Source organism: Eurosta solidaginis, chromosome 5 (assembly GCF_040869045.1).
Source record: "Eurosta solidaginis isolate ZX-2024a chromosome 5, ASM4086904v1, whole genome shotgun sequence".
In the NCBI taxonomy this organism is placed as follows: domain Eukaryota; kingdom Metazoa; phylum Arthropoda; class Insecta; order Diptera; family Tephritidae; genus Eurosta; species Eurosta solidaginis.
The window spans coordinates 227,182,287-227,195,506 of NC_090323.1; the positions used below are offsets into that span (position 1 = coordinate 227,182,287).

The 13,220-nt window shown below is 36.7% G+C and overlaps 1 protein-coding gene across 4 annotated transcripts in view; it reads left to right on the forward strand.

Moving 5' to 3' along the window:
- The window catches only part of sls (sallimus), a 223,826-nt gene that overhangs the window by 35,242 nt on the left and 175,364 nt on the right, over window positions 1-13,220 (forward strand). For 3 of the 4 annotated variants that reach the window (XM_067788666.1, XM_067788669.1, XM_067788668.1), the window contains exons 11-14: window positions 1,205-1,376; window positions 1,458-1,644; window positions 8,905-9,250; window positions 9,322-10,636. In XM_067788666.1, the coding sequence (XP_067644767.1) occupies window positions 1,205-1,376; window positions 1,458-1,644; window positions 8,905-9,250; window positions 9,322-10,636 (2,020 nt within the window). The remainder of the gene's footprint in view (window positions 1-1,204; window positions 1,377-1,457; window positions 1,645-8,904; window positions 9,251-9,321; window positions 10,637-13,220) is intronic. The other variant, XM_067788667.1, reaches the window with a different exon arrangement.

A 13,220-nucleotide genomic window follows, 5' to 3' on the forward strand; every position in this document is an offset into this window, starting at 1 on the left:
TCTAAAAGAACATGCCTCTACGTCCAGTATACGTCAGTTTCCATTCTGCCAGGGCTGCTCACCATAATTGTTCCTTATGCTGCTCGGTATATGACTTTCATGGTCATCGGTCCCTCTAAGGTTTGGTATACATAGACGCGATCTCTAAAATGGCTTTTCATTACCCTATGTACCTGTAGAAACTACATAGATTTATGCCTATATCCCTTCGACTTTGGATTTCCTGTAAAAGTTATAAAGCTGTGCCAAAATCAGTTGAACTTTTCATTCTGTCAGTATTTGGGAGAATCTCTAGTAGTAAGCACCATGGAGATGACGCGAGGAATAAAAAAGCATGTCCTTTTGTTTTAGTTTTTTTATTCATCTACCAAAAGTCAATAAGGTTTTGCAGAATGTAGTCGATATGACAGTTTCTCGTCATCAAATTGCCGTCTGATATCGCGAACGAGGGTTACTGGAGCGCTTTGTTGAATTCAACCAGTGCGGATGTACTTCAATCCCAACCACCAAAAACTCAAATAATGCTCAGTATTTTTGTATGATAGGCTCCAGACACGTACATGAGAACAGCCGAACTTAATACAACAAGTACGCTTCCTCCATTTTCCAGCGAGAGACAATAACCTTGACTTAACCTGACCCACGATCATATTGGAAGTTTACTAATACTAAGTTTCTACCAGAACCCAAACTCTGAGTTTTCCAACTGTTTTATACAAAATATTTTTGATTTAAAAACAAAAAATATAAAAACCGGGTTCAAGGTGCCGTCACTGAGATTCGAACCTAAGCACTTTGGGATTTTTAATACATAAATGGGAGCAGCGCCTCATCAAGCTCAGCCACAACACCACACAACTTTAAATTACCAAAATACAGTTTATATGATTTGTTCAGGTAAATTGTCTCTTTGGTGAATTTTGTTGATGTGGTGAGTTATTTTGTGACTTTTGTTTACTGAATACCGAAATCATCTCAAGTCACAGAAACCGCCTCTAATGAAAAATCTAAAATTTAGAGACTTGACATGAGCGTGTATTACAGAATTCAGCCGTTAATCTCCCAAGCGGAATATAGGTGCAAATAGTTGGACGGGCCTCTCTGACTTTAAGCGTCTACTCAATTCATGGTCTTTTTAGCCATCCTTACCATAAACCATATCTAAAAATATACTATAACTTTTAATTTCTTCGTTCTTTTACAGTGTACCAGAGGAAGTCGATCCTGATGCAAAACCAAGAGCCAAACCAACTTTTGTTAGCAAATTAGAACCACAAACCGTTGAGGAGGGCGAGCCCGCACGTTTCTGTGTACGCGTTACTGGTCATCCACGTCCAAGAGTTATGTGGCTCATTAATGGACATACCGTTGTACATGTAAGTTGAACAAAAAATATTTGTTATCCAAAACTTTGTTTTACCTACAGCTGGCGCATTTTTTCGATATGATTATTTCAGGGTTCACGTTACAAACTAACGAACGATGGAATGTTCCATTTGGATATTCCAAAAACACGACAATACGATACAGGCAAAGTTGAAGTGATCGCTAGGAATTCGGTTGGTGAAGCGATTGCTACCACCGAACTGAATGTTGTTGAACGTTCGGATGATTATCGCGGTGTATTGAAGAATTCACCACGTCGTAAGTACACGCTGGAAACATTATACACATTAACTTACATTGCACTACAGAAATTAACACTTTTTATATTAGCTTTTCTAATACGAAATTAGTTGTTAGACATAATACATATAAATATAACACCACTGTAAATATGCACCACAAGTGAAAACCCATCGTATAGTTAAATCTTTTTACAGAACTTAAAAACAATTCTATTTATATTAACAATTTCTTTTACTAACAAAAAAAAGTACTGAAGCATTGTATATAAACATACATAGACATTTTCACCACCCATACCTATTTGAAATATTAGTGGTCCCCGAAGATATACACCATTGTGGATAAAACAAGTGTGCTGTCTTATCCGTAAACTGCCTGACAGGATGTTCATGGCTACTTTTTAGCGTTTTGGCAGAGTTTTGACAGGATGTTCAATAGGACGGCGCATAAGGCCGGCTATCTTCAGCGGGTGATAGAAAGAGATACAGGATGAGATCACGATAGTCACTTTAAAAATCAAATGATCCATTCTATTTGTAATTTTGATGTTTATGCAGAAGATATCACACTTGTCCTATGCACAATAATATGCACCGCAGAAAAGAGAGTCTAAGAATTTATTATACTAAACAAAAAAAAAAAAAGAAAATATAAAAGTTAAAACACTTACATATAACTTTTAAGCGAGTAAGAAATATTTCCGGCACACAACTCCACATTCCATATTTTATTCCGAACTACAGTAAAACTGGTTTACACAAATACTCTGTACTCTGCACACTATATCCTCCGATACTCCTGAGTTCCTCCAAACATACCCTTTATACCAACCGAGACGTCGTATCTTGAAATTCCCTATAACCTACCGCCCAAGCTGCTATCCATCCAAGAAGTACTGCTAGTTCTGCCTGCTGTCGCTGTTTTTTGGATGAGCTCAACCACAGCTAATGCTGAAGAAATATGGCGTTTCGACGTGGCAAATTTAAGGTTATAAAACAACTACAATATATATATATGTCTTTTGAAGCAGTATTTTTTCGATTTGTTTGTGTATTTTATTTTTATTCATTTTTTAAGTGTAATCTGTGAGTACCTATTACTTTCGTTAAGCTTGAGATATGGTAGATATTGATTGAAGTTATAGTATGCATCCCAAACAATTTTTGACTACAAAAGTACTTTTCGAGGAATGTTTCTCTGTATATCTCTTTCTCTCTCAGAGAATCTATCTATCTTTCTATTTTCTTCGTAGTCATCTATCTTTCTATTTTTTTCGTAGTCATCATTTTTCAAAACATTTATCATTTAGGAGCGCTTTATGTATAACGCAAAGAGTAATTTGTCTCGTATGTACCAAAATTCCTTTCATATAAGAGCATTCATTCACTTCAGTGAGTGTAAGTAAATCTGAATGCTCTCATGAAAATTTTGGTATTTTATAGTGGTGACTGTGAATCAAAGCGACTTCGATGCAACATGTCACGCCGTCAGACATAATCTGGCCCTTAATATCAATGAGAATCATTTATGTTACAATTTGTATTACAGTCTTTGATGAACTTAGCTTATATCCGTACTGCAAATCATCTTCATATCACAAGCTCATAACTCCTTTCTATAGTTAAATCACTTGTTTGGAATTGTTGTTGCAAGTTTTACATGATTTAAGTTGCAATAGTCGATTGTCGACTGCGAACTTTTTATAAAGTCCGGTTTAAAATTTTGTTTTCTCAACCATTATTTACAATATCAAAAATGGAATCGTTATTTTTTTAATTATCACTCAACGTCGTCTCTACAAACAGCTGCGAGCCACGAAATATCCGTCGCAATTTGTCAAATTTTGTCAAGTAAATTTTTATTTTTTTTTTTATTTTCGATAATATAAGAAAAATTTTCTTGAATTTTGTAACTTAGACTATGCAAACCAACCTAAAAAACGTGTTCGAAATAATACTTCAAAAAATTTTACGAAATATTCGAATTTTTTATTTAAATTTTGTAGTTATAGATACTGGTTTTTGACACCTTTTTTTCGAAGGGTGTTTTGTATTTTCTTCCACATGGAAGGTGCATTGCTTTGTTTCTGTTATGAAAGAAAATCTGAAACAGCCTTCGGAAAAAAATTGTCAAAAATCATTGCGAATTTCAGGGGACCCATATTGGGATCGAAAAAATTCAAATGAATTTAAATACAAAAATGCGCAACTCGTAAATTATTTGTCAAATTTTCGAATCATTGCTTATACGTTTTGCGTAGTTTCAGTAACAAATTTACTGGAAATTTTTTCTAGAGGTATCGAAAATAATAAAAAAATTAATTAACTAACAAAATTTGTTGTAAAATTGAGACAAATATTATCGTGTTCATCGACAGTCACTTGAGTTATGACATCGACAATCGGGTTTGCACTTACAAATTGTATGTGTTTATTTTTGCATGTCCATATTCATATATATTTTACCCAACTCAACCAAAAATGTAAAGCTTTGTTCGAAACAACTAATTTTATGAAGAATGGGTAAACCTTTACCTTATTCTAAAATTAATTCTTCTCTGATAGAGAAACTCAAAACCATGACTCAATAAGACCATACAGGTGATCTCAGTAGTACAACAACACCAATTATACAGTCCTCATACTCCCGTCATTAATTTTAAAGTAGTAGGAAGGGAAAATGTTTGGTATTATTTTGCTACTTTTTACTACCTTAGCAATGCAATGTGCGCAAAAGCGTGAAACTCGATATATCTCCACAATGGAAAAGAGAACATGAGAGAAAAAAGAAGAAAAAACAGGAAATGGAAAAAAAGCAGAGGAAGTTGGAGGCAAGTCGGAAAAGTAGAAAGAACAAGAGAAAGATGGGGAGAGAGTAAAAGTAAGAGTAAGGGTAATGGTTTGAGACAAAGTAGTAAAAAGAGGTTAATAAGAAGAGTAAGATTAAGGGTAATGGGGGGAGTTAGACTTAGTCAGCAGAAAGAATGCGATGAGTAAGAGGAAAAGCGTGAAGATTTACGGAGGAGAATGAAAAGAATAGGGAAATTAAATGATCCGAATAAAGTAAACTAGAAAATGCTGGGGGGAGAGGGAATAAGAGAGGAAGGGGGTTACACAGAGGAGAGGCAGGTGGATAGATGTAGAAATTCAGAGACAATGTCTGTCGGGATTGATCATACAGCTGGGAGTATTTCATGTTTGTCTACATGTTTCCACGAATAGCCAGAGCTGTTTAAAATTAAGTTCTGATAAGCCGATTTTTTTTTTTTTTTTTGTTTTAACGTCAGTTAAATCCATAAGGTTTGATTTGTTGAAGCATCATTGGCGTAAAAGTTCCATTCCTATATATTTTTACATCAGCCACCTCTTTTTGCTCAATGAGCCTACCTCAACGGTTGGTTAACATAGATAAATATTGGGTCTTGGGAGCGAATACCGAGTTTTCGTATTACAAACCTCCCAGATGCTCATAAGCAACTTCATGATATTGTTCCAGATCGTCAGTCATCTCGTTGGCGTCAGCAGTATCTTTCCATATTCCGTAGTTATAGGCATGTGATACTCTGAAGACTCAACCATTCAGTTGCGTTGACTAAAACCTTTTAATTTCCTCCCAGGAAAAGGAAATAAACCATCTCACAAAAGAAAATACAGTCTGCAGGCATTATCTTCCTGCACGTTACTTCATATTTCAGGTAGGCATTAATGCCGTATATTTTTATGATACTGAAAAAATCAGTGCTGCAGATTTATGAGGGCGAATTTTGTCAAATGTGACTCCATTTTGTAATATTGATTTCAGCTGTCTGGTTTTATTGCGTCATATTCAAAACGAAAAACGTTTGCATTGGCATTTTTTTGATATTTTATAAATCTTCAATACTGAGACCCTATTCAATAACTATGAGTTTTGAAATGTACATTTTTCTTTCAAACAAATTATATGAAGAAAAATTGTACATTTTAAAACACACAGTTACTGAATAGGGCCCTGGATTATAAATATCAATTTCGAGCTTCGAGATAATTAGAAAATAAAAGATTATGAATTTTGGGATAGGCTTCTAAGTAACTTCTTAGTAAGCTAAAGACTTGAAACTCTGAACACGGCTTAGAGTTCTACAAAATGCAATATTTAGGGTAAAAATATATTCTAAATGGGACAGGGATCATCATTTATACAGATCTTTAGAAAACCCATCTATCCACATGCTGTCGTATGTGGAATCTTTTGAACGATTTTTAAGTACCTAACATTTTATGGAGGTAGAAACTGGAAACCTTTACTTAGATCGGTGCACAGTGGCAATGCAACAAAGGGGAAAAGACTTCCGCATAGCGGCGGACGGATCGAGATAATTAGAATATTCGTACGAGGTTTGAAATCTTGGGATCGGTTTACAAGCATGGGTGCACCGTCCAAGGTATTTAGAAAATCGTACGTAAGAGGTGAATCTTGCTATCAGTTTTTAGGGACTTACCATCTTATATATTAATCCTAGTTGCTGTTTTTATCTACAGATCCATTTTTCGCTCTTATAGCGAGCTTTGGGCATTATTAGTCGTGCTTTTGTTTAGTTATATTTTATTAAAATAAGTGTTTGGCAAGCGCTCCGGGTGTATTTCTACCATGAAAAGCTCTCTGTGAAAACTCATCTGCCTTGCAGATGCCGTTCGGAGTCGGCATAAAACATGTAGGTTCCGTCCGGCCAATTTGTAGGGAAAATCAAGAGGAGCACGACACAAATTGGAAGAGAAGCTCGGCCTTAGATCTCTTCGGAGGTTATCGCGCCTTACATTTATTTTTTTAATTTGTTAAAAATAAACGATTGTGAGCACACAAAGAAATTTATTTGTACTATGGCATTATTGTTAATATTTGATTAGAACTAACACTGCATTACCGGCAGTTGCTAACATTCGCCAGATGGCAGCGCAACCGCATGTAAATTTATAGATGTTTGATTGATAGAATTTCTGTTGATATTTGATATGAGATTTTTATATTTGTTGCTGCACGGGTCCGGCTCGTTGAGCTGTAATCTTAAAACTGCATGTATCCCAGACAATGCAACAAAAGGGGAAAATTGAATGCGTATACAAACATTTAAAACACGAGGGATAAAAGCGCAATAAGAAATTTTGTCATTAAACACAAATACAACGTTAATGAATTATGATTTTAATGATTTAAGCAAAAAAAAATTTATAATTTTCAACCCGTTTGCGAAATTTTATAAAAATTTGTTTGAGAATTCTGACGGCTTTCTCCTAACAATAAAAATAAAAAAAAGAATTCGCAGTATAAACATTTGTTCAACAAGAACAATTTAAATAGTTGCAAATAATTACATATGTCTTGTGGGCATGTGTTTTTGTAGTGAAATTTTGACTCAATATACATCAAAATTTTGATCCATCCAGACCTCTAAGTGAGGTGCAGTATATAGACTTCATGTTTCCGAAAGAGGTATGTGCACAATGGACACCTCAAAATTCCGTGAGATCATGAGCGTCACTAGGTTGGGTTGGACTGGTCGGTCCATGAGGACCTCACATAGACTGAATGAGTCCGTAGTGCTACCAGAAGTTTACGACCAAACTGAAAACCCCTATCAAAAACCAGGACCTATGTTATAAAATAACTCCGTTCTCTTTGCAAATACTAGAGCACAAAACTCGCTCGATCGTTTCCTTCTCCTGTATCCGCTATCACTGGCCAAGCCTAATTTAAACGCTTGTGACGCTAGTAGGTAGTGCTCAGTCAGAATATCCGTCATGAGTCCACAGTCTTCTCTTTTTAATGATGGAAGCAACTTTGTTAGTCCAAGGTTGTAAGACCTATACATAATCTTAGACACATTCAGTCCCGCGCTTGAAATCACGCTCTCAGGCTTGGTCGATCATATGCACCTCTCGTCTTCTCTTAATATCGCCCAATCTTAATGGGACGTCTACGGCGCAAGCTTCAAGGGATGCGCCCTTTTTAGCTAGTTAATCTGCTTTTTCATTCCCACATGCCCTGGAACCCAATATAGATGTATGCTTGTCCCTGTCCCGATTATTTCCAGTGTATGCACTCTAACATACTTTTAGATGCTGTACAATGCGAGATTATTGCCTTAATTGCTGCTATTACTGCTGCATATTTCTATTACTTTCATATAAACAAAAAAATAATTTACTCGATTTACCTTCGAGGAGATTAAGGTCAAGCTTTTCTTCCAATTTGCGTCATGCTCGTTTTAATTTTCCCTACAATTTGGCGGAACGGGACCTACATGTTTTATGTCGTCTCTTGCTAGGCAGAGGAATTTGCACTGAGAAGCTTTTCATGGCAAAAATACACTCGGAGTGTTTGCCAAATCACTTCCGAGGATCTACCCCGACTAGAATAACTTTTTCTAATGGAAAAAACTTTTCCTAAATTTTTGATGTTACTTTGCCCCTGATTTGAACCCAGGCGGATCACACTACTACACACCACGCGACCGCCTTTTCATATGCTCTGTCATATTTCCGCTCTTTAGCTGATAGATTTTTTTAAGTCTTAGTGCAGCAAGTGTTGCCTTTTTCTCTATTAGCATAGGAAAGGGAGGTATTCCCACTAAGGCACTAAGAGCACGGAACGTTCTCATCGCACCCGTTAAGCCAATACAAACTAGTCGATGCAGGTTGCTTAATGTTTTTGTTGTTTAATCACTTCTTCAGTAAGATGACTACTTATTAATTTTTTATGAATTAGAAAATGGCGTCAATAATTTCTATATTAAGTACTTTAAAAGAATTGTTAACAATTAAAAAGGTAGGTGTCGACATTTTAAAAATGTCAGTGAATCCGTTTAAAAGCGCCGCCTATACAATTTTATGCAATAAAAAGGCATTGATAAAAAATATGCACTAAAAACAAAATGTAATTTTTGCCCAAATGTGAACATGTGCCCTTTCAATAATAAAGGATTCAATTGCTGCATATCTTACATTTTACCTATCATATCAATCGTTTTGGAATGCCCTAATCAATGCTTGCATGTAGAATTATCTTAAAGTAACTCTTAACTTTACCGTTACTTAAATGTGCCTTCAAACAGGTAAGGTCATTCTGGTCGAATCGCAGCTTCGAAGTTTCATCATGTAAAAAGCCATTGTATAACTTATTATATTTTGCTTACTTTTTACTTACTTTTTGCGTATTTTAGATACCGTTAGTTTCTTGTAAACCACAAATTTTGAAAGCACATTTTATTTACCATTTATTATTATATTTTGCCTTTAGCTTGGTATGATTATGAGCTAACAGGTTATCAAAAGGAACGTCAAGAAACCGAATTAGAAAAGATATTTGATGAGCGTAAGCAATATTTAGCCGACCAGGATAAGCCGCTGAAGGGTATCGAACATCTCAAACCCAAGCAAATCAAAGAAGAGAAACCTGAATGGCAACAAACGGTGAATGCCAAAAAGAGTGAAGACTTCTATAGCAAGTTGCAAGAGTTAGAAACCGAACAATTGCTGAAGGAAACGAATTTGCGTCAAGAATCTCATCAATATGCGATACCTGGCGAAAAGGTTGTTAAAAGCTCTGCTGCTAAGGGCATGGCCAAATCGTATGAAGATAATTTGTAAGTCCCCAAACTTTTAAAGACTATTTTGCTTATGTTTTCTTAACTCTCTCTATCGTTATAACCTGCAGGGAAGAACAAACATCCGCAACAACTGCTGTTAAGAAGGTTGTTAAGAAAGCACCAGTTGAGCCCGCTGAATCATCTGTTCATGGTCGCGAAGTCATTACAAACAAACAACAACAGACCCAAAAGGAACTTGCAGGTGATTTGGAGATTACACGCAAAATCACCGCTACCGAAACCACTGAAATGGAACATAAGGGCACCGTAAAGGAACGCGTTGTTAAGGGTCCCGTACAGCCATCAAAATCACCAGTCTTCACAAAGAAAATTCAACCATGCCGCGTATTCGAAAACGAACAAGCCAAATTTGAAGTTGAATTCGATGGTGAACCAATGCCAACTGTTAAATGGTATCGTGAAAACTTCCCCATCAAGAGTTCGCCCGATTTACAAATACACACATTTAGCGGCAAATCTATACTCATCATACGTCAAGTGTTTGTTGAGGATTCAGCTGTATTCTCATGTATTGCCGAAAATCGTGGAGGCACCGCTAAATGCAGCGCTAATTTGGTAGTTGAAGAGCGTCGTCGCGCTGGCAAGGGTGGTCTTTCGCCACCGAGCTTTGTTAATGTCATTCAAAGCACAACAGTAGCCACAGGACAGTTGGCACGTTTTGATGCTAAGATATCCGGTTCACGCCCAATGGATGTTTATTGGTTGAAGAATGGTCAAAAAGTACAGCCAAGTATCAAATTTAAAATGCTTGAAGAAGACAATCTCTACACTCTCCTCATCATCGAACCTCTTGCTGAGGATTCGGGCCGCTATGAATGCGTAGCTGTAAATGTAGCTGGTGAAGCACGTTGTGATGCCGATTGTATTGTACAATCACCCACAAAACCTGACAAGCCCACTACACCTGGTAGCGAAAAGGCACCACATATTGTTGAGAAACTAAAAAGTCAATCGGTAGAGGAAGGTAGCAAAGTGATTTTCCGTTGCCGTATTGAAGGCAAGCCAACACCAACTGCACGCTGGTTGCGTGGTGAAAATATTGTGAAACCATCTCGTTACTTCCAAATGACACGTCAAGGTGAATACTATCAACTGGTGATTTCTGAAGCCTTCCCCGAGGATGAAGGCACATACAAATGCGTCGCTGAGAATAAGCTGGGTAGCATACAGACCAGCGCTCAATTGAAGGTGCGTCCAATTGAGAATCTTGATGCGCCACCAACCATTACAGCACTGAAGGATGTATCCGTTACTGAGGGTATGCCAGCGCAATTCAAAACAACGGTTACTGGCAAAGTGAAAGCCACCAGTGTGCAATGGTTCCGTGAGGGTGCTCTCATACCCGAAACTCCCGACTTCCAAGTAAGTTCTGCAATAATTTTTGCTATATTTTTTTATATTAGTTTAGGCAAAAAGGTATAAAAAAGCATATTTTGTGTAGATCAATACTACATTCCAACCAGGGACGAATTAGAAAAGTTATTTATGTTTTTTGAGTTGGATAGGTCCTTGCCAAAAGTTGTCTAGGGCCAAAAATTTTCAGGTCACATGAGTTCATTGGACTAATCATGCATGTTTTTAAACTGTTGCAAGATTTTCGAAAAAAAAAGCGTGAGTACCCGGTATTCGTGAAGTTCGATGTGCAAACATAGAGGTGTACGTCTAGAAAACTAATGTGTTTAAGTTAGCACAACAGAAACAAATATTTTCAGGCTTTTTGAGAAGAGCTTTCGACGGCTTCTTATCAGTATACCAGCAAGTTATTGTTTTATTTTAGATATATCATGGAATCGAAATTATTGTCAAGTTATTGGTTTGTTATCGATGGGTTATAGATTTGTCATCGATTTTATATTGAAGTTTTATAGTTATTTCATTTAATAATTTGGGACAAGGTGACAGCTGTGTCGATTATAACCAATGATGTCTATTTGTACAATTAATCAGAGATTGTCCTCATTGCTTTTAATGTACGAGTATGAAAACATTTTTTGAAATAATTTTTTAATGTTAATTTATTCAATAATCTGGTAAATATTGAAACGACGTGACAACAGCAACGTCACAAGGTGACAGCTTTTTCGATTATACCTTGTAAATGTCATCAAAACCTTTTCCGGCGGTAGTGGGATTCGAACCCATACCCTGCGATGATATCACTATCTTTTCCATAATAAACCGATGAGTTGTCGACAAGAAATCGCTAGCCGGCTGATAACAAATTGGTAATACTCCGGCAAAAAATCGATAACTTTTCGACAAATATTCGGCAATAAATCAAACAATTTTTAATCACAAATCACACATAAAGATTGTGCAATGCGCATGTAAACATTAGATCAGCTTTTTTTATGACGTATGAATTGGCCCTTTTCTTTTGGCTCTTTTTTCTCGCTCTTTTTTCATTCGCTCAATAGTTAACTGTGACGTAGCTGCTCAGAACAAAGCAATTTTGAACTCGTGAATGCGCAATCTGCGTAGCTGATTTGTGGTCTTTAATTACATATCGACAACTTTCCTATAAACAGTCCATAACTACTCGATAACAAGTCGAAAATAATGAGGCAGTTCACAAGTTCTCCTTTTCGTCGTATGTCCTATATATTAATCAAATTTTATATTGGAAACCACTTCAGTTTACAACGAATACGTCACGTTCAACAAAAGTACATGGTTATACAAAATTAACCGGTTGGTCAAAAGTAACCGGGTTCAAAAAAGTAACTAGTTTCATGAAAAACCCCCGTTCTAAAAGGAAGACCGGTCCTAAACAAAGTTACCGGATTTAAAAATGTAACCGGTTTCAAAAGGGTGACCGATTCCAAGAAAGTAACCGGTTTCAGAAGAGTGACCGATTCTAAGAGGTAACAGGTTCCAAGAAAGTAACCGGTTCCAAGAAAGTAATCAGTTCCCAGTTCCATGAAAATAACAGCTTCCCAGAAAGTAACCGGCTCCAAGAAAGTAATCAGTTCCATGAAAGTAAGCTCTTCCAAGAAAGTAATCAGTTCCATGAAAGTAACGGCTTCCAAGAAGTAACCGGTTCCAAAAAAGTTATCTATTCCATGGAAGTAGCCGCTTCCAGGAAAGTAACCGATTTCAAGAAAGTAACTGGTTCCAAGAAGGAAACCGGTTTAAAAGTAACAGGTTCCAAAGTAACCGGTTCTAAAATGTAACAGGCTCCAGGAGAGTAACCAGGTTTCAAGAAAGTAACAAGTTTAAAGAAAGTAATCGGTTTCAAGAAAGTAACCGGTGTCAAGAAATTAACCGGTTTCAAGAAAATAACCGGTTACGAGAATGTTCCATAAAACTAACCGGGTCCAGCAAAGTAACCGGTTCCAAGTAAGTAACCGGTTCCAGCAAAGTTACCGGTTCCAAGTAAGTAACCGGTTCCAGCAAAGTTACCGGTACCAAAAAATAAACCGGTTCCAAAAAATTAACCGGTTCCAAGTAAGTAAGCGGTTCCAGCAAAGTAACCGGTTCCAAGTAAGTAACCCGTTCCAGCAAAGTAACCGGTTCCAACAAAGTAACCGGTTCCAAGAATGTAACCGGTTCCAAGTTAGTAACCGGTTCCAAGAAAGTAACCGGTTCCAAGTTAGTAACCGGTTCCAAAAAAGTAACCGGTTCCAGCTAAGTAATCAGTTCCAGAAAATTAATTAGTTCAGTAAAAGTAAAACAACAGGACATCAATTGAAAGGTATAAAAAATGTATCCCGTTCAAAATACCTTGGCTGTCAATTTTGAATTTACATATGCACAGATGTATGTCCTTTATGTTAGACAAATGAATAAATTGGCTTTATTTCACTGATATTTGATTGAAAAAATTTCGGTCAACGGTTTACTCAATTTTTATAAGAAAATAACTCAACCAATACCCTCGATAAAACAGCGAAAGTTTCACAGAATTCTATGCAGTGGTTTTTGAGCTATGCGCACGCAAACATAC